This window comes from Monodon monoceros, unplaced genomic scaffold, assembly GCF_005190385.1.
Source record: "Monodon monoceros isolate NGI ecotype Baffin Bay Population unplaced genomic scaffold, NGI_Narwhal_1 Super_Scaffold_11, whole genome shotgun sequence".
NCBI lineage: Eukaryota > Metazoa > Chordata > Mammalia > Artiodactyla > Monodontidae > Monodon > Monodon monoceros.
Genome location: NW_021703767.1, coordinates 54,914,888 through 54,941,492, shown reverse-complemented (window position 1 = coordinate 54,941,492; position 26,605 = coordinate 54,914,888). Strand labels below are relative to the sequence as shown.

At 36.4% G+C, this 26,605-nt stretch overlaps 1 protein-coding gene across 1 annotated transcript in view; it reads left to right on the top strand.

Moving 5' to 3' along the window:
• The window catches only part of IFT57 (intraflagellar transport 57), a 60,046-nt gene extending 33,884 nt beyond the window's left edge, over nucleotides 1–26,162 (top strand). The window contains exons 6-11 of the mRNA XM_029215390.1: nucleotides 36–158; nucleotides 20,101–20,172; nucleotides 20,964–21,095; nucleotides 22,584–22,646; nucleotides 24,459–24,525; nucleotides 25,755–26,162. Of these exons, the coding sequence (XP_029071223.1) occupies nucleotides 36–158; nucleotides 20,101–20,172; nucleotides 20,964–21,095; nucleotides 22,584–22,646; nucleotides 24,459–24,525; nucleotides 25,755–25,933 (636 nt within the window). The 3' untranslated portion in view covers nucleotides 25,934–26,162. The remainder of the gene's footprint in view (nucleotides 1–35; nucleotides 159–20,100; nucleotides 20,173–20,963; nucleotides 21,096–22,583; nucleotides 22,647–24,458; nucleotides 24,526–25,754) is intronic.
• Nucleotides 26,163–26,605: the final 443 nt, after the last annotated feature.

Sequence of the window (26,605 nt, the reverse complement as noted above, 5' to 3'; positions counted from 1 at the left end):
AAACTCTCAATCCTGTGATATCTTTCCTTTCTTAGGATATGAACGAGTCTGCCAAACAAGAAGATATTTTGGAATCCACAACAGATGCTGCGGAATGGAGTCTAGAAGTGGAACGTGTACTACCACAACTGAAAGTCACGATCAGGACTGACAATAAGGTATAGAAGAGAGAACACATTTTGTTCAGATAGATTTTTATAAGGCCATTTCAGGGTCAAGGGTACTCCCAGTTACAAAAATGATTTAAGAAGGGATTCAGTTTCCAATGTTTTATTTTAATAGAGATTTAATAAATTGTTGTTGAATGAATAAATAATGTAATATGGCCCACGAAGCAAGGAGTGTATCTTTAAAATGATTTGGAACACATCATATTTCCCTAGGATTAAGGCGTATTTTCTCAATACATTTTGATATATTTTCTTGGCAATCATATTTTGTTTAGGTGAATAGTGAATGAAATTGGAATTCTGTGACTGTATACTAACTGAGTAGAGTTAAAAAATGGTTTAGAACTCTGCTGGTTGACAAAACAGAAGACATCCTGGAAGCCACCTTACATAATCTACTCAGTACACATGATTAAAAGTTTAATATTAAGAATATAATCAAGAAATCATATGCAATAAAGATTTGGGGATTAGGCCAGATGAACTGACCCATTTAATCAAGTTTCTGCTTACTTTTTACCTACAATTTATGAGTAAGAACTTCAGAACAAGCTAATAGGTGACTAGACAATACTACTCTTATTAGTATTATAATAATCTCTATAAAAGGGCTAGAGAGACATCTAGGTAAAAAAATTAAAGGATTTTTATCCTTGGAGGCTAGAGACAAGCCCCAGAATTATGGAACAAGGTTCTAGGGAAACTTGTCACTCTACAAATGTGGTTGTATGTCTGCTCCCCAAAGTAGCAGCTATACAAAGATTGCTGTTTTCAGTGCCTTGGAAGCTAATTCACACTTCGATTGCCTGGATTTGGGCATGTAGAACTGTATCCTAGAGAAGCTAAGAAGTAGCCTAGACTCCTAGGGCAGTCCTAAAATAAGATAAGGACAACAGAGGTCCTCCTGGACTGTGAACAGCTGTGGAACAAGCTTTATCTAGAGTAAGTGGGCAAATCCTACAGCCTGTTTACAATATATTTACCCAATCATTACGGAGGACAGCTATTATTTGAGTACATTGGGGGTAAATTCTCTGTTTATGTATCTCTTATATGTAAATACATATTAATAAGAATTTCTTTCCCGATTTGATCTCTGCTGGAAGTCATAATTTTCAAAAATGTAATTTTTTTGTGAAAATGTAATTTCTGATTCTTTAGTTTTGTCAGAACAAATTTTCTTCATACAATTAAACATCACTATTATTGTGACTGTAGTTAGAACAACATGTTAAAATAATTGTGTAGTTGGGAACTCTCAAGTACATCTTAGTCCCGTGAGGAAGCAAGTTTAATTTGTTTACTTTCAAGATAAGTAAACTCTTGAAATCAAACATCTCACTTAAAATCTAATAGGATCACACGAGTGTGTTTTTTTTTAAGAACTGTCATTGATCTCCACATAGTAGAAGTAACTGAATAAAGAAAGAGAGAATATAAATGTAACTGCTAACCTATACAGTTTTATAAACCAATACTGCAGTAGTCAAAATCCTGGATTCTTAAAGAATCAATGTTCTCCTGATTTGGGGAAGAATTAACTAATTCGGAGTTGGACTCTTAGTCTCATGCCATTCATTACCAGCCTTGATCTTATGAGGATATACTGTGTCATTAATTATACAGTCCGTGTTACAGGCAACATTCGAAAATGTCAGATAAAGTTTTTGGGGGGTTGGTATTTTTTCGAATATGTGAATGTCATTTTGAGTTTAGATTTTTGTGGTAAAAATACTGACATAAAGTCCTATTTGATTGCTTTTTCAGAATTCTTCTCTAGATAATTTGGTCCTTGTGTCCAGTGTTTCGTAAACCCTTCTTTCTCCTAAGTATTTCAGCTGTAGCAAATGGGAATTACAGCTTTAGGGTCAATTCTTTATTCAGCTTACTTAAGAAAAAATAAAATTATACATTGATTTGAGAAAATAAGGGGCTAATGAATAGAGAAATGTTTTTCATGTCTCAGAAATAAAGTAATCTGGTTATACATGTGGTTTCTCACGGACTCATTATCCTCCTTAATCAGGAAGTGTTGACACCAGAATCATGGTTGATCCCATTCTTCCTCAACTCCTAACTCTACCAAAACCAAACCCTCTCCTTTACTTTTGGACAAAACAATAACCTCTTACTCACCGCAGGCCATTTAGGACCTTTCAAGATTTCAACTTCATGTTTGAGGAGGAAGAAAAGGAATTAATTACTTTCAGATCAATGTGTTTTACTGATCACTGTTACATTAATTTTTAAGTAGCATAGAGATGTAGGAGATAAGTAATATAGGGTCAGCATTATTTAAAACAATGATAAATTTCTTTAAAATTACCTTGTGTTAGAAGTAAAAAAAGTCCCATATTTATTTGGCACCGGATCAAATGTTTTGCTTTTTTTTCCTCACAGGTTCATTTTAGTCCTTATATGCTTCCCGGCAGTGTATTATATTAAAAAAGTAAATCTTCTTTTCCGTTCTTTTTGCATATTATAGTCTGTATGCTTGATGACATCCTGTCATACACCAGTATTTTATTTTGTATATTCTTCATAATGTAATCAGGTTTTTATTGCTAGGCTAGCTTATCCTTGTTTCTGGCACTACTTGTTACTATTACCAGTTCTCAAAGAATGCAAATAAATTTTAATATTAGCTTAAACAAATTACAACTGGGAAAATAAGTATGTTGCCAAAACTACAAATAATACATTCCACAACTGAAGATAAAGGATTTTTGTCATATGCTGGCTTGAATGGACTGTATTAGCAGTTCCCTTTTTAAAGCTGGGTATAGAGAATGCTCCTGGTGATTACTTCTAGAGTAGCTATATACCTATCTCCGATCTGCCTCAATTTGGAATAATGTATCTGAAGACAGTCAGAAGTTTTGCCAAGAGAGTTGATAAATTCAGCCAAATCCTGGGTCGTTAACCAGGTCAGTAGCCAACCCTAGTTAAGGCCTCAGTTCTGACCAAGTGAGTAAGGCTCAGGCATCAATTCCTTAGAAGGGCAGTCTGAGGACACCTAAACTAGAGTGGATGTCGGTGCCACCTAATAAAATCGTCTACGAGTATAATACATCCTGGACTTTTTGTTCTTTCCTTTCTTTTTTTTTTACTCTTTATTTCTCTAACTCTTTCCTTTTCTGATGTTTTTTAATCTTTTTTTTTTTTATTGTTCTTTATTAGACCCCATAGTAGTGCCCACAAGTGTTATATAACTACGCTGGTGGAATTTAAAGCTAAGAGCAAACATCTGTGATTATACTCACTAGACTTAAATCTGTAACTGGTCAAGAATTATCCTAATCTCTGAGTCTTTTTAAAACACAATTTTGTTGTTAATTATAAAAATAATACAGAAGTAATATTTCAAGGGGAGAGGAGGCAGGTAGTGTACTGTGATTTAGAAGCTAGGGATCACACATTTAGTCCCACCATCAAATCCTGATTTATTGACCCAGAGTTTCAGAAACTTAGTAGAACTTTGGTAGCTATAAAGACCCAGAGAGGATGGAGCCTATCTCACATACCTTCCCTTGACACCCAAAATTCATATTTCTACCACTTACTAGCTGTGTGATCTAGGGCAAGCTACTATAGCTCTCTGTTCCTCCTTTCCTCATCTGTAAAATGGGACTAATTATATTCGTTACCTCATGGAGGAGTTGTAAAGAAACAAGAACAGTGTCTGACACATAGTTACTGCCTAATAAATGTTAATTATTTTTATGTTACAATATTGTTTTGTAATATTATTGTATTCTATGATAGCTGTCTTAGGTTTGTGTCTGTATCAGTATTCAGGAAGAATTTACAAAATTCCTGCCCTAATGCTTCCATCACTTAAGGGAATATTGATAACAATCAGCCTTATATTTTTACCTAGGGTGTAATTGGATTCATATAAGTATCACTTTGGTAAATCTTTCTAATTTTTTCCTTAGTAAAGGTATATATGATATGATGAAAATAATGGTAATAAATGATATTTACTAAGTGTTTGCATTGTGCCAAGTGCTGTTCTTAGCACTACATACATTGACTCATTTAATCCTTTCCACTGCCCTATGATATGCAGGTACCTTTTACTACAGATGAGGAAACTGAAACACAGAGAAGTTATTTGCCTCTGCCTAGTAAGTGACAGATATGATATTTGAACCTCCAACCCAGGCTCTTACCTATTCAATTACTGACAATATAGCATACTGGTGAAAAGCACAAATTCTAAACTCAGGACACTTGAGTACTCATCTTGAGTCTAACACTTATTAGCGGTTGGAACCTGTGGGTAGGTTACACAACCACTCTGTGCCTCAGTTTCCTCATCTGTAAAATGGAATTCATTATAAAGCTTACCTCAACAAAGTTATTAAAAGTATTAAATGAAAAAAAAAAAGGGGGGCTTCCCTGGTGGCGCAGTGGTTGAGAGTCCGCCTGCCGATGCAGGGGACACGGGTTTGTGCCCCAGTCCGGGAAGATCCCACATGCCTTGGAGCGGCGAGACCTGTGAGCCATGGCCGCTGAGCCTGCGCGTCCGGAGCCTGTGCTCCGCAATGGGAGAGGCCACAACAGTGGGAGGCCCGCGTACTGAAAAAAAAAAAAAAAAGTATTAAATGAATTAACATATCTAAAGCACTTAGAATGGTGCCAGAGGAATCACTTAATATATGTTGCCCACTATTTCTGTGTGCTTTTATGTATGGTGTTGAGATTTTACCTCTTTTTTAACATATCATTTCATCATGAGCATTTCCACATATCCTTAAAAATTACAAACCATACCTTTAGATAGCTGTCTGTAGTGCTAGAAGGTTACTGTCAATCTCCAGCTGAGTGCTTGGTAGGGAGATGGCTTGGCCAAGCTCAGCAGGTTGGGGTCAAACCAGGAGCTCTAGGATCTGGGTGGAGAAATGACAGGGCATGGTCCTGCAGGAGCTGATGCTTAGGATATGGGCAAGCCTAAGGACCAGAAGATCTGAGAACACAGACCAGTAGCAAGAAATGGATCGGCCAGTGGGTCATTTTAGAGAACAAGTGGTTGTTGAATTTGGAAATCAGCTGAAAGAGAAAACATGGAGAGCAAGAAGCAGAAATGAAGATTAAATAGAAAATGAAATTTAGAAATCTTGTATACTTACTCATTGCTGCAAGAATGTACAGTCAGACCAGCCTGTAGGTTGTAGCTGCTTTTACCTGCTTTTAACCATGTGAGGGGCTCTTCCTCAGGGTACTTTATGATAATTATTGAAGGGTAATATTTCCTACTTGATTGAAATATTTTAAATTCCATAATAGTAATTTTTTAAACTTTTAAGTGAATCAGTTGACAGTGGCTGAGTTGAATAATAAAATGGTTGAAGCTGAGCTGCGAAAGAATTCTGCATGTCCTCTATTTCTAGGGGAATAGAAAATGTGAATGCATATTCATATAGATTTCACTCTCTGTATTTTTGATTAATTTTGATTGCTAAATAAATACTTAATGCCGTTTCTTGAGGGAAATTATTCTATCTTTTTTAGTTTCTGTTTTACTATTAAAAACAGCAAGCTTTTATTTGGCTTTGTGGAAATAAACAGAAGCCGCCTAAATGAGAACAGGCAGAGGCTATTCAGAGCTTGCCATAGCAAGGGAGTCAGCCATCACTACTTGCGTCGGCAGAGAACTTAAGGCAGGCAGGAGAATTTGAAAGACTTGTAGTGGAAAAAAGGAAAGGCTTCAAGTATGTTCATATGTGACTAGAAATTTGGAGGTGGGCTCACTAGAAGCAGGGCCTCTCATGTGATTGGTTAGGGGAAGATATTTGGCTTTGTCTAATTGGTCCTACATTGGAAATGCGGGGCGGGGCGGGAGAGTGCGGTTTGAGCAAAAATTGGGGAAGCTGACAGTTACAAAGTCCTTGCTACAGAGGTCAGTTGCTACAGAGGTTATATTTGGCTTCCTGGACTAGGTGCCACAGATTGTGGGTCAGGATTCTAAATATTTTGGGTAATGATCTAGCTGTTATCTGTTGTCCATTTGTATGTTCAGTTTCTCAACTTCATTCATTGAACCGAGGGAAAGTGTCTTCTTAAAATGGTCATCTTATTAATCTTTATCAGGAGAATGATATTTTCAAGTCAGGGGTTTTTACAAAGAAACTAAGTAATCATTAATAATATTTATTTCTGTTCCCCAGAATTAAAGAAGAGCAGCAAGCGTGAAATCAGTTTTCAACTAAACCTTACACAGGCCCTTTTTTTTCAATTATGCAGTATTTATTCCTAAAAGATTGTATATTGTAATGATTTAATATTAGGTATTTAATGCAATGAACAAATGTTCTATCATGCTTTAACGCCCTGTGGATATTGTAATTAGAATTTTGATTAATGACTTAAATAGACTTTTTTCCAAATTATAATTAAATGTTTCCTGCTTTGTTGTTTTAAAAGATAGTTGGCTAGGTACCCCCTTCATTCCACCAAAATGTCTTTAGTAATTATGTAAATCTTCAGGTTCATTACAAGGAATTTAGATAAAGAGATTATTTTTTATTTAAGGCTTAGGAAGTACTACAGCATGTGTTTCTAATTATTTCAAGCCTTTGCTTCACTGAACTGCTTTTTTACATCCTTACCTGTTCTTCAGTGTCCAACTTTCTGAAGGTTGCAGTTGTAAAAAGAACCTTAAACTTAAAATTTCAACTCTAAGCAATTGGATTTCGTTTTAATGTAAATAAACCATACAAGTGTTGCCTTGGGTAATTCACAGCAGGAAACCTTTTGGGAAGAGTCTTTCTGCTAAGGATGGAATCATGACAATAGTCTTGAGCCCTTGGGCTCTCTAGTCACTGTGAGAGCTAAAACCTAAGAGGGAATAGAGAGGCCTTCATTAATCAGCAGGTGGATTCCATTTAAATGAACCTGGGAGGACCACAGAATTGCCATATTAGATCTAAGTCTCTTGAAATTGGAAGCCACATCGTGCAGAAATGGACAATGGTAGCTTCCTCTTTTCACTCTTGTAGACAAATCTATATCTGGAAGCAATGGAGGGTATTTTTTTTCATTCCGAAGCAGTGGAAGGTCAACTTGCTTTGACCTTCTGCCATCACTGTGTTTGGATGCAGAGTAATAAAATTTAGCTTTCTAAGTATTTCTGACCTGTAGGGATTTATAAATTATTATAGTTTTGGAGTAAAGAGCATTTCTCAAGACTTGTACTCTGGTTGCCGGATAGGCTATATTGATAGGTTTCTTGCAGTCATGAGCAAAAAAGTATAATATATTCTGTGGGCTAGGATACAGGAATACCTTTTACATATATGTTCCTCATAAAATGGGATTCTGCCTGTTATTTAAATAACGGAGAAACCACGTTTATAATTCTTACAGATGTTCTGGTAGACAGACCTTTTGTTGAAACATAGTCACACAATTTCTAAAACATAAGGAACCAAATTTTTAAAAATCGGCTTTTACAATTACCAGTAACACATGTAAATACAGGTGGCAATAAGTTGGTCTTCACGAGACTCCATGCGGGAGTAATAGCTCCAGTTACTGTCACAAATGTTTGTAATTGTATCCATTGCTGCCAGACAGTAAATGCTTTTTAATATAGTAAGGCCATAAATGTACATGCTGCTGTTGTTTAAACAAAATGCAATTTTCAGCAAATTTATCCTTGAAACACCTGCTGTAATCAGAAAGAGGTGAATGCTATCAAAATAAACTGCCTAAATTAACTAGACACACATACATTTTTAGAGCAGCCGGTGTGATTACTCAACTGCCACGTCGTCTCAGAGAATGAGGGGAAGTATTCACTGATGGACTTTTACAGGCAAGCTTTCTTTAAGGGAGACTACACAAAACAGAATACCGTTTTGGATTTTTGTGTTATTTTTAAAATATGGTGTGATTTGGTGGACTTTAAGTTGTATTCTCAAGGTCAACATTTTTTTTTTTTCCTTTGTAGCATGTAGGTCATGGACAGGGTTGTGGGAAAGAATACTATGCTTAAATTATACATTTGAAAATACTGCATAGGGGTGTAGAAAAACCCAGCCATCCTTAAGCAACTGGAAATGATTTTCAGCTGCTTCTGTCCCAGCCTTGTTGAACATTCAGGGTATTCTGTGTTTAAAGTTAGTTGATGATGCCTTCCTTCCTACTTACCCTGAGCATGATAAATGTTTCAGCTGGATCCAGAAAGGTTTCATTTATCACAAGTTGAAACAGGAGAACAAGTGTTTTTGCTTTAGAGATTACCATCATCTCTAACTAAAGAGCATCAACAGTGGTAGATTTTTAAGGAAATAACCAATAAAGACTGCGTGTTATGTAAATGCTAAGGAGGAAAGTTACTAATGCCTCACAGTAGATATACCTCAAATAGACATTTGTGATTGAGAGCATTGAGTTAATATACATTGATTATAATTGAAATTTCTAGCCTAAATACATCATTATTACAAAGTATAATTTCATGTTTCCTTTTACTTAATATAAAATATGAATTGAAGCAGAAACCATGTATCGTATGGACCTCCCTATAAAGTGCACTTTTTAATTGCCTTGACTCATTTTTCCAATCAACAGTATTAGAGCGGTTCTCACTATCAGAGTGTTTTATTACAAATTTCTTAATATTTGGACAAATTGTTACCCCCATAGTCTTTTTCCCATTATATGTGATTGTTTCTTTAGGCCAAGGCAGTGACTTAATGTTTCTTAGTTCTTCAGATATGGAGATGACTCCATTTTTTTCAGTTTTTGTTTTTTGAGTATCAGTATGAGATCAAAGTTTTGATTAGTAGATTCTCAAAGTTGAGAGGGACTGGCGAGGTCATCTCTTCCAGCTCTCCACCATGGTTCCTCAGCATCCTGTGAAACAGTGACATTCTGAGTCAGCCTAAGGGTGTTCCTGCATTCTCAGAAGGCCCCCAATCTCTGCCTTGCCAAATCTCTTCTCAAGGCTTGCAATGCCTTCTAAAGTCTGGAAAACCTCGCTCGGAAGATTTGTGTGGCCCATAGAAAAGGGGTGTGGATAGAATAAGCATGAATAATAAGTCTGAGTGAACATGTGAAAATGCTTAGTAGCAGACGGTAGTAAAGATAATTTCTGAGCACACATTAGAAATGTAATCATTTTACTAACAAGGTATTTTATGGAGAGATTATGGATCTCCAGTTTCAGTTCAATTACAGGCAGGTGTGAGAATCCCAGTGATTGTTATGATAGCCTTTGCTTACCCTCTATGCACACGTATTATTTTTCCCTACAAGAGCAATATCTAGAAAGCAAGAACTTTCCCGAGGAAACACATATTTCCAGCTTGACTGCCACACCCCCTGCAACAAACACCCACATACAGAGTACAGCACACGTACATACTGAACTCTTCCTAGGTCATATGTCTAGTTCTTTGAACACTTATGAAGAAAAATCATGCTCTCACACCACAAAGGTGTATACCACAGAAGACTTTAAGCTGCTGACAATTAAAGAAAAATGTCACATTTAAAAATTTAGGAAAGCCACACTCTGCAACTATCCTGCAACCTGATGGGCATTTTTCATTAAGAAAGTAATCTCATGAAAAAGTTACTTAATTTAATGGACAGTCTCTCTCTCTCTCACACGTACACACACACAAATACACACATAAATGTGAGCAGTGATGAAGCTGAAAATCTAACAATTAGAACAGGAAGAAGAGATGGCAAAACTGCTTGTGCAAAGTGGCAAAAAGAGGGAATACAAATAATGTTCTGTCATTAGAGAAGGGAGTGTTCTGGGTAGAGGAGGGAAATACGCTGCTCATATCCTTGCAAAGAGAATGATAAATTATTGACCTATCCCAAAAATATTTGCTACAGTGAACTTAGACATATGCAACTCCTTCTATCAAGCTGTCTTCTCTGCCTCTTTCATTTAACCTGATTTCTTGCCATCAGATTTCCAGAGAATTTTATCATTCACTGTGGATGGAGTATTAAACGTGTCACAGGAACATCAGTATTCCACAGTGAAATCTTGAGACTGATCACTTTGGGACTGCAGCTCACCCTTGGCCCTACCTCTCTACCACTGCAGCTACAGTTATCATTTTAATAACTAAGTCTGTCTCCCTGTGGTTAAAACAGAGATGAATTGTCCAGATCCCCTTCCAAACAAGGACTTGCCGCCCAGCCACAGAGAGTGCGGTCAGCAGACAACCTTCAGCTGTCTGCTCCTTCAGTGCAGAGCTGCCTAACTCAAGGCTGTGCCCTTCCAGGGGAGCCCACATCTGGCTTATGTGAGTTGTTTATAGTTTGTGACTTAAATAATGCTGATTTGAAAAGTCTTGAAGTGTCTTTTGGGAAACGTAAGTACACCTTTCTCCTGCAGTTTCTGTGAGAGTGAAATTGCTAGGTCATAGTGTCTGCATATTCGAAAGTGGTTATACAAATTTATACTCCTAGCAGTATCTGAAAGTTCCAGTTGCTCCCCGTCTTCATCAACATTTAGTATTGGTTCAGTCGTTTTTATTTTAGTCATCCTGGTAGGTTTGTTGTGATGTCTCACTGTCATTTTAATATGCATTTTCCTGATGACTGATGAAATTGCGCCCCTTTTCATATGTTTATCTGGCAATTGGGTATTCTCTTTTGTCTTTTGCTATTGGCTTATCTGCTTTTTCTTTTGATTTATAGAGGTTCTTTATATACGCTGGATATGAGTCCCTTGTCAGATATACGTATTGCAAATATCTACTCTTTAGCTTCCTTTTCACTCTTATTGGTGTATTATGATAAAGGCGGCTTAATTTTAATATACTCAAAATGATCTCTTTTGCGGGGAGTGGAGTATGGCTAACATTTATGTTTTAATCTTTGTTTAAATAATCTTCGTTTACTCTTTGTTTAAGTCTATGTTTAAGAATCTTTGCTTCCCCCGGTGTTATGAACATATTCTCCTGTTTTCCTTTTGATGCTGTATTGTTTCACCTTTTGCAGTGAGATCTACAGTCCATCTAGCATTTATTCTTCTGGACAGTACGAGGGTGTGAGGTAGAACTCAAGATTTATTTGATTTTCGTATGTATATGCAGTTGACCCAGTTTATTGAAAAGGTTATCCTTTTACCAGTGCTCTGCTTTGTCATAAAAAGAGAACATGCTTGTGAGGGTCTGTATCAGGACATTCTGTTCTATTACATTGGGCTATTTGTTTCAGTGGTATCTTTTAGATTTTCTTTTCTGTTTATTTGTTGCTGTTATATAAAAATACATTTCTCTGTGTGTGTATATTTGTATACATCTTCAGCACACTTGCTAAATTCACTTATTCTAACCGTAAGCCTGTAGATTCTTTTGCATTTTCTGTGTATACAATTATATCATCTGCAAATAACATCAATCTCATTTCTTTCTTTACAAGCTTACCCCTTTTATTTCCTTTATCTTGCTTGAAATACCTAGTCTGTGTTGGATATAAGTGGCATTAGCAGGGGGAAAGCTTTCAGTATTTCAGTTTTACCATTCAGGATGATGTTAGCTTTATGACTTTCACAAATATCATAAGGTAGATTAAGGAACTTTCCTTTGGTTCCCAGTTTGCTGAGTTATTGTTATGAATGGATGTTAAATTTTTTCAAGTGATTGTTTTTTTTTTTTCCTTCATCTATTGAGATGACCATTTGACTTATCTCCTCTTTTTTTCTCTCTTGTTATGGTGGATTATAATGGTTGATTTTTTTTTTTTACTCTCTCCATTTTATTGCTAAACAATCAATATATTTGTTAACAAGCAGTTGACTTTTATGCAATAACATGTATTGTTTGTATGTCAGGCCATAAATGTTACCATTTACAATATAGCAAGGCAAAACCAAAACACAAATAAATGGATTTTTGTTAGAACAAAATATATTAAATATATTCAATAAAAAAGCAAAGTGTTTCCACAAAAAGAACTTTTACTCCCAAATGAGAAAGAAAATTGAAGCATGAAAAAAGCTGAGGAAGGAGAAGGAGGTAGGCTTAAAGCAGACACAGTTTGTCACTGGCTGTGAAAGTTTATGGTGCTGGTTTTTGTATGAACATATGTCTTCAGTTGTCTTCATGTACTTGGCAGCAATTCCAACAAGTGGAAATGCTAGATTGTATGGTAACTTTATCAACTTTTTGAGGAAATACCAAGTGTTTTCCAAAGGGGCTGTACCATTTTACATTCCTACCAGCAAAGAATTTAGGATTCCAATTTCTCCACATCTTTGTTAAAACTTGTTAATTTCCTTTTCCTTTTTTAAAAAAAATCACCTTCCTAGTGGATATAAAGTGGTATTTCATTGTGGTTTTAAAACTCTTCCCTGTTGACTAACGATGCTGAGTATCTTTTCAAGTACTTGTTAACTATTTGTGTATCTTCCTTGGAAAAAATGTCTGTTTGAGTCTTTTGCTCATTTTTTAAATTGGGTTATTTGTCTTTCGTCTTGCGTTATAAGAATTGTTTATATATAATTGGTACTATCCCATTATCAATTATATGATTTGTAAACATTGCTTCCCCTTCTATGGGTTACCTTTTCACTTTTTTGATGGTTCCCTTTGAGCCAAAGTTTTTAATTCCAGTGAAGTTCAACTTATCCGTGTTTTCTTTTGTTGCTTGTGCTTTTGATGTCATAATTAAGAAGTCCTTGTCTAATCCAAACTCATGAAGACTTACGCACATTTTTCCTCCCAAGGGTTTTCTAGTTTCAGCTCTTATATTTAGGTCTTTTATTCATTTTGCGTTAATTTTTACATTTTGTGTGAAGTACAGGTCCAGATTCATTGTTCTGAATATGGATATCCAGTTGCCTCATGACTATTTGTTGGAAAGACTATTCTTTTCCCATTGAATGGTCTTGGCCTCCTCGTTGAAAATCAGTTGACCACAGATACGTGGGTTTATAACAGTATTACTCATAATAGCCAAAAGGCGGAAATAACACCAATGTCCATCAGTTGATGAATGAATAAAGTAAACATTGTATATCCATACAATGCAATATTATACAGACATGAAATAATATTCAGCTTTAAAAATAAAGGAAATCCTGACTTTTGTGACAACATGGATGAAGCTAGAAGACATTACGCTAAGTGAAATAAACCAGACGCAGAAAGACAAACATTGTATGATCTCTGTTATAAGAGGAATCTGAAATAGTCAAATTCATAGAAGCGTGTAGTAGAATGGTGGTTGCCAGGGGCTGGGGATAAGGGGAAATGGAGAGAGATGATCAAAGGATACAAAGTTTCCATTATGCAAGATGAATACATTCTGGAGATCTAATGTAAAGCAGTATGAATATGGCTTACAATACTGTATATAATGGTTGATTTTTGAGTATTAAACTAACCTTGCATTTTGGAATAAATGCAACTTAATCATGTTATATTACCTTTTTGTATATTACTGGATTCTATTTCCTGGTATTTTGTTGAGGATTTTTATATCTGTTTACAAAAATATTAATCTTTAATTTTCTTGTTTTTTAGGTGACTTTGTCAGGTTTTAGTGTAACGCTATGCAGTTCTTATAAAACAAGTTGGCAATTGCTCTCCCTTTTTTTCCTGTTCTCTGGTAGAATTCATACAAGGTTGCTGTTATTTCTTTCTTAAATGTTTGAGAAAATTCACTGATAAAGCCATGTAGGTGTGGCTATTTCTTTGTGAGAAAGTTTTTAATTATATATATATGTTTATCCTAAAATGTTTTAAATATATTTTTTCATTATACAGTTGATATATAAATACATTCTTATAAAGATTCAAATATTAAAGATAAAACTAAAGTCTCCTTTAACCATTGCCCCATTAAAATTTTTAGTTATGCTTTACTGCATTTCATCAGGGGAATGACATGATATGATATAGTGGTCTTTGCAGGTTTAGGCTCTACCACTGTGTGGGCTTGGGAAGCCTACTTTAAAGTAGCTGCATCTCAATACCCTCATAAAGTTTTTAAGAGAATCGTATGTGATGACATACGAACAGTGCTGAGCATAGTGCCTGACACTTATGAAGCCTTCCTTGAATGTTAACATGGAAGTTGTTGTTATTAGACTTAAAAAGATCTCAAAATGGATGTGAAGTACATAGGATTTCCTCCCCAGGGCGATCTTGAAAATCCCTAGAGAAAGTGAATTCAGAGCTGAAACAAAGGCCTAGTAAGAAAAAAATGGGTTAGGCACCTTTAATGGAGGGAGCCCATAAAAGAAAGCCCTTGTAAATATTTTTATATTCATTAAAATAAAACTGCAAAAGCAGAACAATGAATTAAGATTTCATCACTAATTATTCATAACAGAATTGAGGGAGGAACAGTAAGAATAGAGGAGAAAAGTGGGGTATATGGCAGAAGTTGCATTTTGTGATGGACAGCAATTCAAGGCACGTCAGAGCCTTGGGGCCCTGCGCCTGCCCTTGGGAGAGAGGCAGGGCCCCTGCTGCCAGAGTCAGCTGTGCTCTGGCATGGACTTTTCCTGAGCCTAGGAGAAAACCATCTCAGTACACATGAAGGTGCCTTCCTCAGCTTTTCTGTATCAAGAGTCCTTTGGCACTCTGCCTCTCTACACGTAAAGAAGCTCAAACTTGGGTGAAAAAAAACCTGAGAGTTTGACATTTCACAAGTTGTAAATTAGTGTAACTTATACACAGATAGAAGTTCCATTTGCCATGCTTAGCTCATGTTTCAGTCTGTCTTTCCCCTGCAGTTTCAGAGAGGTACTTTAAGCACTGAGCTGGAGATCCAAGCAAAGAAACAAAATGTCTTTGTGTCCGCAAAGGAAACTGTTCAGGTGCTGTTCTGTTGAAGGAAAACCCAGAGATCCGTATGGTCTTCCAGTCACCTTAACTTCTGCAACAAGATCTCATACGTTGTGATTTTACGGTATACTGTGAATCACCATCTGCAGAGATGTCATCACAATTCTCCAGTTTCTGAAAAAGGGAGATATATAATTTGGTGCTAAAGAATTTGGAGCCAGGAGGGGAGTTATAGTTCAACAATACCTTTGCCATCTACCTCACAGGTGACAGAGAGAATTACACATGAGAGTTTGTATGAAAGAATTTTTAAAAATAGAAAGTCTAAAGAAATGATATTCTATATCGTTACTAGTCTTCTCATTTCCATAGAGAGGAAATGTGCTAGATTAGGTGAAAAACTCAACTTCAACAGAGATCAGAAATGATGCTTAATAGACACACACGTAGAGCACTTTGGGATAGGTGACTAGTAACCTCCAGTGGCCCATGTGGTCTCACTTGATATATAACAAAAAGAATTCTTGGTTTACCTTAGATACTCTTTGGTAGTTCATTTTATCATAAAGAAAAGCAGCATATAATATGTGGAAAAAGCACTGGCATGGAGTGCTTTCCACTTTCCAGACATAAAACTTTGGAAAGGTCATTTAACCTATCTGATTCTTTTTTGTCCCTATAAATTATGTATATATAGTCAGTTTTTTGGTATCACAAACCACCCCCAAATCACAGTGGTTTACAATAAGAATAGCATACATTTATTCTCACTCAAGATACACATCTGCCGAAGTGTGGCACAGCTGTAGCTCTATTCCAGCTATGTTCCATGTTTCATATTCTCAGACCTAAAGGATAAACCGCTCTGTGGGGCATGCCTATTATCATGGCTGAAAGAAAGGGCAAGAGAGCTGGTGGATGCCTCTTACAGCTTCTACACAGTCCTGGCATAGGCCATGTCCATCATCATTCTACTGGAAAGAGAAGCACATGGCCAAGGCCGGCATCACTGGAGCAGTGAAGTGCAGTCCTCCCACAACCAGCCAGCAAGTCACATAACCCTCTTACAGGGAAGGATAGTGGTGAAAAGGAAGGGATGAGAATATGTACGTAGTGCTCCAAACCTTTGTGAGTCTCAAGTAAGGAAAGATGTTTAAAAGTGCACTGTAACCCAATGGATTCTCTCTTACTTAAGAATAGCTATTATTGATTAACAGTTCCTTTTAGTGTTACTTATTTGGAGGATCAAATCCTTACATATCATTAAAACCTATATTCTCCATTCTTACCACAAACGTTTGTAAAGCTTTTAACCATCTCAGTTGCAGTTTTTTAAAAGCTGTGTATTCATGTCTTTAAACTGTTACAAGTACAGTCATTTATATTCTCTGTTATAACTATATTAAACCCCTTTAGGAAACGTCTTGGGCACCCAGAAAGTTTTTGACATTTTTTTCCCCTGATGATTAAAAGTGATGATTAAAAATTTTCTCTTATAGGAAATTTGGAAAATGTTGTTAGGATGAGGAAGAAATTAAAAACACCAGTATTCAAATCCCTGTGTTAATACACACATACAGATATACACAAATATTAATTTTTACTAAATTGGACAGCTAATGAATATACTCTTTGGCAGTGTTTTTCCACATTACTGTATGTTGTTAACATGCATTTTTTCTGACTATGAAATATTTTTGGGAACATTTCAATATACAATATTAATGTATTTAATATGCAATCATATAGAATTATAAAATCCAGTAATAAAGCGATCACTTATGAAACCACTACCCAACTTGAGAACTAGACCATTACAACATCCTGGAAGTTACCTATGTGCTGCTTTGCGGCTGCCCCTTCCCACCTATAGGTAACAACTGTCTCCTGGTTTGTGTACTGTCATTAGCTGCTGCTGCCTCTTCTTCTTCGTGTGTGTGTGTGTGTGTGTGTGTGTGTTTTCACATGTGTATCTCCAAATAGTGTGTATCCTTGAGTTTTACTTTGAGCTTTATAAAAACGGTATCATACCGCATTATTTTTAGGGATGAAATGAACATTACAAAATTAGTTGAAATTGTCCTCTACTGTTAGATAGAGAGTCTTCTGCTGTTTTACACAGAACTTGTACATTGATCTTTGTGTGTATCCCCAATTATTTCCTTGGAAATAATTTCTAGAGGTGAAATTGCTGGGTTAAAGGGTAAGAACACTTTTAAAGCTTATATAAAAATAGCTGTACATCAGGAAGTGTGTCCACTTAGAAGATTTTAATGAAACAAACATTCAGATTTGCCTGATGGATAATTATAAATCATTACTAGCTTTCCACTTTGAAAGGCAATAAGAATACACAGTGTTCCAGTGGCTTATCAAATTAAAAAGTCCAAAACCAAATTCCTCAATAATTCAGGCTCCCTGAAATCTACTCTGTTCTTGTCACACTGTGATATTACTATCCTCTCAGTTCCTCAGACTAGAAACCTTACAAACATCTTCTCTCTACTGGCCCACCTCCACTTCAGCCACCCCTCACTTCCCCTCAGTCAGTAATCAAGTGCTGCTAGTCTGTGTCTGCAGTGTCCCTCGAATCCATCCCTTCCCTTCCATTCTTACAAGCGCTGCTCTAATTAACCCCTGCTAATCTGTCAGGCGGACCGTGACACAACCTCCTAACTGGTCTGCTACCTGTCTTCAGTCTCTTGCCTTTCTAATCAGTCCTTCACTCTGTTACTTTCCCAAAACACAGACTTGTCTTTAAAACTGAAACCAAAAGTCGTTGATAGCTCTCCATTATCTACAGGATAAAATCCACACTCCTTAATTAAAGCCCTTGATCTAATTCAACCTACCTCTCCAGCTTTGTTTCCTTGTGATTCACCTTCCACACCCCACCCCAAGAACTTTTTGTGTTATATTCTAGCCAGCCTGGGCTGCCTGTTCCCTATAAACTTTCCTGTTTTTCTTTGTTCTTGTTACTCCCTCAGCCTAAAATACCCTTACTCTCCCCCTCCTTTCCAGTGTGTTGAAATGCTACTCATGCTTCAAGGTGCCACTGAAATGCCAGCTCCTCCGTGGAGCTTACCATCAACGTAAGTTATCATAGTTATACTTCTTAGATGAGTCAGGCATGTTTTCTTCTCTCAAAGTACTTTGAATATCAAAACATGAAAAAAATACATTTTTTACATTTGCTGGATAGAAAATAATGCTGCGTAGAAAAAGCAGAACACAAACTATTTTAAACACATCAATTACAATAAATTTTAAAACTATATATATAATGTATGTATATATATATATATGTGTGTATGTTTATACATTTATATATGTATATATACACACATATACATATATATCTATTGACAGAGACAGAGACCAATAGGAATACTTGAGTTTGGTGTTTATTAAGCTTCTAAAATTCTTTCTGGAATCAGGCAGGATGAGCACTTCTTTAAAAAATCAATATAATGATACTTGTTAGGTTTATTATCTTTCATAAAGATGCTTGCTTGGACTTAAGCAGTTTCCATTTTGAAGCTTAACCATATTAGGTCTCGTTGCAGGAGGCCAGCCAGTTGCTTCTCCTTCCTGTTCCAGTGTTGACTGGCTGAGCTGGAGGGGCCTGTTTTCTGGCCGCATCTGTCTAGCCGTAGTCACAGGTGGTGAACAGTCCCCTCAACTGCAAAATGAAGGCATTGCTCTAGATGACTGTTAGAAGGATGAGTAGGTGATCTTCAAGGTCCTTTCCACGCTCTGTATTCTGAGATACTTTCCGCTCATGAGACAGAAAAATGCTTAAGGACAAAGGAAAGTGCTGTTTGTTCTCTGCTGTAGCACTTTCACTGGTGTCAAGCAGCCAATTCCTCCTTTTATTAACTCTGAACTGCCAAAAGGTACTGCATGGGAATTAGTGCATTTGGCTTCTGATCCAGGTGTACCACCACCTCCGTGGCCTTGGGTGTGCCCCTTTCTGTCGCTGGGCCTATGTTTGCCTATCTCTGCAATGATGAAGGTCAGGCTAGATATTCTTTGAGGTTCTTTGCAGCTGTAATGTAATTGTATAATTGGTATGTGTGAAGTACCCAAGGATGTTTTTACCCTATGGTCACTGGCCCACGTTGCAAAGTTAAGAAGTCAGTAGAATGGGATTATTCACAAAATCGTTTTTCCTTCACAAAATAGTGTAGATAGCAAAGTGGAGCATCAGGGCATGCAAGCAGATGTGTGTGATTGAGGGATATCCTGGCTCCATCACTTACTGCAACTCACCTTAATATTTTTTCTCTTCTGATGAGTATTTCTCAAGTCTTAAAATTGTTACCTTTAGTAATGTAAACCAAAACATTTTGAGGATCTTTTGTAGGAAATTAAAATGTTAGATTAGAGAGTTCAAATATGCACACAGGGCTTCCCTGGTGGCGCAGTGGTTGAGAGTCCGCCTGCCGTTGCAGGGGACACGGGTTTGTGCCCCAGTCCGGGAGGATCCCGCATGCCGCGGAGCGGCTGGGCCCGTGAGCCATGGCCACTGAGCCTGCGCGTCCGGAGCCTGTGCTCCTCAATGGGAGAGGCCACAACAGTGAGAGAACCGCGTACCGCAAAAAAAAATACATATATATGCACACAAATTCAGATCGTTCTAGAAGTAGTACAATACATCTCAAATATATGAACTCTAACTATCATTACAGACTTCCTTTCTTAAAGAGATTCCAAAGTCCAAAGAAGCGTCCCACTTTAATTTCAAGGGACAAGCTAATATTTGATATGTTACTTGATTCCAGAGTTGCTTCTGGCAAACATAATTGTTACTGTTTAAACAGGTATTTCTTTTCTAGCAATTAGAATTTTTTTCATTTTGATGGGTAGTCATAACTATTAACCACCAGCAGTGCGGGGATAATTTACATTCAAATTGTGAGACATCACTCTGTGAACACATAAAATAATTTAGATTTATTTAGAACCTTTTATCCTAAAGTGCTCTACACACATTTCTTTACAATCTGATTGCAAGCTATATATAGGACTCTCCTACCCGAAATAGGGCAGCAACCAAAGTAATTAAAATAAAGGATACAACTTCAAAAAAGTAGTGGAAAGTAGGAAATGTAATATGTTTTACTTGTTCCTGTATGCTCTTATGCCTATAGGATTGGAGAATCCATGTTGACCAAATGCACCAGCACAAAAGTGGAATTGAATCTGCTCTAAAGGAGACCAAGGTATGTGAATTACTTCAGATGAGTACATGAGTACATTTACTCATCTGTGTAATACCTATTAAGAGAGAACATGAAAGGAAAAAAGACCCAATCCTTGCCCTTGAGGAGTTTCCTGATTGAATGTACCATATTATGTTTCAACAGCCCTAACACTTAAACCAACTAAAGAAAGGTAACTGTATAAAAGCAATATGATATATACCTAGTATATTATTACATACTCTAGATATATAGGTAGGCATATTAGAATCATTTCATCATTCTTTCCCCACTGAATCTCAGGGGATAACAGCAGCAGGCCAGCAACGCCTAGAACCTACAGCTTCCCAGATCTGCTGCCCTGCCAGAAATAGGGACTTTTGGAGAATACCACAAAGAAGCAAAGCTGGAGTAAGAAGTTATGGGTCCCAGACTAGAGCTATAAGTTTAATGATCTACTTCCAACTGGAATATTCCAGTCATCTTTGAATTGTGCTATAAGAAAATTGTGTTATTCCCTTACCTACTTTGATTGTGGACTTTATATAATAAAGCACATTCCACTCACATATATTTTAGATTTGCGTAAGGACAAATAAATTGACTAACACTAACAGGTGCTTTTTTATTTTAACATTCTGCAAAGTGTGACTAAAATAATTTTCATTACAGACTTTTTTGTTGCTGAAAATTTCAAACTACTTTCTCATTGGTGGTTGAGAATTTGTGAGATGAATTGAGGGAGATTTAACCCATTTAAAACTACTTTTGAAGAATATATTTGTGAATTCTCTGTCTACTAAAATTTCTAGGGACTTTTGGACAAACTTCACAGTGAAATTAGCAGGACTCTGGAGAAGATTGGCAGCCGAGAAAAGTACATCAACAATCAGCTTGAGCACTTGGTTCAGGAATATCGTGCAGCTCAAGCCCAGCTGAGTGAGGTAACTGAGGAATGATATCCAGGGTTCATTCCAATTAATGATCCTAATCCCTAAACTTGACACAGCACTTTTTTTTTTTTTTTAAGTTTTTGGCCTCACCCCACTGCATGTGGGATCTGATTTCCCAGACCAGGGATTGAACCCGTGCCTCCTGCACTGGAAGGCAGAATCTTAATCACTGGACCGCCAGGGAAGTCCTGACACAGGACCTTTCATTTGAGAATCATGAAATACTTTTCACAAACAGCAGCACATTGATTCTCTGCCCACTTTAGGAAGCAAATACAACTTGTCATATCCATTTTACATGTGATAGAAATTATCTCCTAGAAGTCTTTAAATGTATTTCTTCATTTGATTTAAGTAAAAGAAGTCATATTGCTGAGAAACGTGGCTTAGAACAAGAGCAGAGTATCAGGACACCTGGTTTTGTTTCTAAGTCTGCTGTTAATTTACTGTCTGAGTAGGAGGAAGTGGAATAGTATACATTTACATGTGTCAGGGAGAAAAGACATCCTTGCCATTGTGGCTTACAACCACATAATAAGGAATATGAAAGAAGACACGTTCGAAGGCAAGCAGTTTAATTAAATGAGCAAATTTTTTAATCTTTTCAAAGTTTTAGAAATTCTACCAAAATAAAATAAAACCTTCAGCCTTTGAAAGCAGCAGTGCTTTGTTGCAACAGTAGGGATCTAAAGGCTTTCCTTTGGGATTTATGCCCCCTCTTTCCTGATGTTGAGGAAGACTACTAACGTCTTCCTCAACAACTGCGAATGTCAGTTGAACGCATATTTTTTTCTTTCAGCAGACAAGGTTAGAAGGAGAAAAAAATGGAACTAAACTTGAGATACTTCCATACTTTCAGAAGTTCTCAAAGACCAAGCAGAAAGTAACCTTCACTGTTTTATTATTTGTTTAATTAGTTATTCACACGTATACACGTCTATTTGCAAATGTTTTTACTTTTAAAATGCTATAAAAAGTCTCTGATTAAAGCCACCCTGTATCTCTCAAACACTGATATTAAATAATTGATTAAGTTCGTTCCCAAGGACATATTCCATATTGTCATACTGTTTGTTAATCCTTATTAATTACTGACTCTGATGCTGTATTATGATTGATTTTTTAGAACATGTTTTCTCTGCATAGCACGCAGATTAGATCGACCAAGAGCCGTTGTCTAAACTGTTTAGGAGTGGCTGAGGACAGTTTTTATTGTGAACCATGCCCCTGTGAGTTACACAATTATTATATGAAGGTTAAGGTAGTTCATCGTTGTATAGTGCTTTTGTTAAATACATGGTGCCTATGAGGGACATAAAATAGCTACCGTTAAAATGTCACTTTTCGCAATAGTATTCACAAACAAGGAGGGGCGTTGTCATAAAATGATATGCAAAAATTACAAACACAACGAGGTCATATTTAAGTCATGGGCTTCTGTTTTGAACTTGCCATTAAACAAAATGTTTTCTCCCTCAGGCAAGGGAGCGTTACCAGCAGGGAAACGGTGGAGTAACTGAAAGGACCAGACTCCTGTCTGAGGTACATACTGTGTGCTCCTGCCAGATTCTCACCTGTCAGCGGGGTACCGTGGTTCAGAGCCATGGATGGTTTAATCTGCTACTGCCGTGGGTTGTTTACTCTAGTAATTGCCTCCTGTGGCTCTTAAATCCTTTCCTTCAAGAGAAAATCCCTAAATTGTCTTATCAGTGAATCAATTACCTATTTATATACTACTTGTTTCCACAAAAATGCCTGAAGTTGTTTTACTAAATGTAACATAACACATGCTCATAATATTAGCACATTTATAATCTTCCTTAACCTTTTTTAAAACATAATAATTGTAATTAATACATAGAAGAGTAGGTAAAGCATTGACTTAAATGTCTTATAATAAATTTTAATGTTAGTCTTTAAAATATAAGATTTGTTTTTAGTGATCGTTGTTGGTAACTTGTGTGTGATCCTGCGTATTTCTCTGTCCACAAATTGGGAATGGCTTGTAACCCTTTCCCTTCTAAAAACTTATGGAATATTTACATATAGTGTATTTATTTTCATCATCTTGCAGGAGATGTAAGACCTAACATATAACATACTACATGAATTATATTAGTAATACATATATATTATATATTAGGTCTTACCCATGTATATTTATATATGTATATTAATAATATATACTCCCATTTTTCACTGAAGAGCTGAGAGGAAAAAAAACCTTACAACAAGGTCAGCAGCCAATATGGGAGTAAAGTCCAAGATTATCTTTGGATACAATCAAGTATAATTGTCACAAACTTTTCTGTATAATAGAATTAAGCTTCTTTTATGGAGATTATTTGAAGAGTAAATAGTTATTTTAAAATACTAAAAATATAACTTTAGAAATATTTAGACTGTAACCCCGTGGTGCTTCTAGGCAGATAAAACATTATACAGAAGTAAAGTGCTCACTTATGTTAGGTAAATTAACACTTGAAGGGAGTCCAGGGAACCATTTAGTTCTTTTGGAGTATGTAGTTATCCCCAGTTGTAACATTTCAGGTGCCTGAAAAAAGTTTATTTGCTTTTACTTGGATGAGCACTTTATTCCCAAGGAAGTTTTTACTCACCAGCATGATAAAAATAAAGCCTACTAAGTTACGATTATGGTTTCATTCTAGATCATATCAAAATTTTTCAATTTTTAAAAGATATTTTCTACCTACATTTATGCTAGTTTGGAATTTATAGAGGCTATAGGAGTATAATTTTGAGCATGATATAGAGTACAGATTAGAGCCAGTATAACAGCCCAGTGTGCCTCTTGGAGTTCATGGTTTGGATAAAGTAAAGCAGTTAGAATATTTTTATATATATCCATATGGTATAAACGTTATTTTTAGTGTCCTATAGAGGAAAAGGTGGCATATACTCTTATAAAACTGTAATATTAAAGATACGTAGTAAACTTCTAGAAATTTAAAATCTTTTTAGGATGTTTGTGCTGTTTTAGTTAATAACTGATCATTAGAGACTGGCATGGTAGATGCTATGAGATAACTGCAAAGCTTGAGTGCTTGATGCCTAAAAAAACAACTTGATCGTTTTTATTCTATCATGTTACAACCTGAGACGGTCAATAAAAGAATAATTTGGTGAAGTTTAACAATAGGAGCACTCTCAGAAGATAAAAAGCTTTTCATGTTTGCATACTTCATTATTCAAATTATGCCCAGAATACTGCTAATATCTTTGTACCCCTTTATGTATGTATTATATCTGAATTAATGTTTTAATACATCATACAAAAATCTTGAAAGTTTATTAAAACACAGTGCTCATGAAAACTTTTGTTTTCAATGAAAGGTTACAGAAGAGCTAGAAAAGGTAAAACAAGAAATGGAAGAAAAAGGCAGCAGTATGACTGATGGTGGTAAGTACACACTCATTTTAAGAAGCAAATGAGCAAAAGAAGAATATATCTTTAAGAAATCTATTTTTAAAGAGGTATTAATAAACAGGAAGACTGCTTTTTAAAATGAATTTGTTTGAAGGGGAGGTACGTGGTGCAAAAATGAGATCTGATAATCAGTATACTGTTTTCCTTATAAATGAACTGAGAAGAGTCATAATTTTTTTACTATCATTTAGGATTTTTAAAAAAATTCAAACTGTATTAATTCAGAAATAGAGTAGGAGACAGTTAAATATGCACTTTGTTATGCCAGTTTAAAAAAATAATATTTTGTTCTGTTTTCATCAAATGAGCTGCATTATTCCATTTCATGTACAAAAAAAGCACTAAGTGTACGCCCAAACGGCACAAAGGTGGTGATGTGATGACCTTTTTTTTCCCCTCTTCCCTGGTAGACCTGACTGGGCAAGGGTCAAATAGAGAAGAATTAATAATCCTGCAGTAATCATCCTCTGTTGTGAGCTAGTTACTTTGACATGGCCCAGTGGTGATTGCCTAAGGCCCTTCGTTGCTCTAGAAAGATTTTCTAGAGTTCTAACAGAATATACTGAGTGATCTTTCAGAAGGTGATGTATAGGGGGTTTGCAGTATGTTTGAATGAGCCATTAGCTATGTCTTAAAGGTAGTTCTTCCTTCTCTTTTTCTTCCATTGTATCCCCTTTTCCTTTAGATAAATATACTAGCCCCTTAAAAAATATTGAAGACATTCTTGGGCTTCCCTGGTAGCGCAGTGGTTGAGAGTCCGCCTGCCGATGCAGGGGATATGGGTTCGTGCCCCGGTCCGGGAAGATCCCACATGCCACGGAGCGGCTAGGTCTGTGAGCCATGGACGCTGAGCCTGTGCGTCCGGAGCCTGTTGCTCCGTAACGGGAGAGGCCATAACAGTGAGAGGCCCGCGTACCGCAAAAAAAAAATTGAAGACATTCTTAAAAACACCTTTAGCAACTCTTCCTCTAGAAAAGAAAGGAAGTTCAGCCTCAGTACCTCAAATGCTGCATCATTTCCCAGCCTAGAAATCTCAGGTGTTTAAAATGCCACAGCAAAACTGTGTGAATGTCAGTAAATTGTTGGCTGTGTTTTTAACCCCACTTTTGGCTTAACACAAAGTGAGGAAAATGTCATACCATTCTGTAATACACTGATACTCCAAATGAACATTTTTATTCCATGTTATTTTCATTCTGCAGCTCCTTTGGTGAAGATTAAACAGAGCTTAACGAAGCTGAAGCAAGAAACTATTCAGATGGACATTAGAATCGGTGTTGTGGAACACACATTACTCCAGTCAAAATTGAAGGAGAAGTCCAATATGACCAGGGACATGCATGCCACAATCATTCCAGAACCTGCAATAGGCTCTTATTAAAACATATCATTTTTCAGGCTTCTGATTAGTTTTTTTATATCAAATCATATTTCATGTTGCATAGACTTCAAAACACAGTTATTCCTTTAAAAGTATGCTGAACGGGTATTTTTTACATATATACACACATATTGTATGTGTGTATACATACAATGATGATTATGGATGGTCAAACCCTTTGAATTGAATATAATATTTAATAAAGTAATGAAAAATTCTCACTTTCAAAGAAGCTTTCACTAATCATTACATATGTTAAAGCCCCCACCTGGTGGCTCACTGTCCTTATGGTTCCGTGCACTTGAGGAAGAGGTACATGATGCAAAATGTGTAGGACCCGTGCTTTCTGCAGGTGCTGCCGCTGCTATCAGCACATGGACCTTTGACATAAGCCTGGCCCCTTCCACTGGATCCACACACAAGTACTTCTGCACCCAGAGGCAGCCAGTGATGGCTGGGGATTCTTTCCAAGAACCCAAACTACCCTTGCCTCAGCTTTATGGTTACCTAAAATTACATTTTTTTAAAAAGAAAGCATCAGAAAACTCTTCAGTATCTTTATTAACATTTGAAGTTTATTATTTATCACGAGCATTTCATGACTAAACTGATTTTTTATGTTCTATGATCTAAGGCCACCTAATAAAAAATAAACATTTCAGTCGTGTTTGG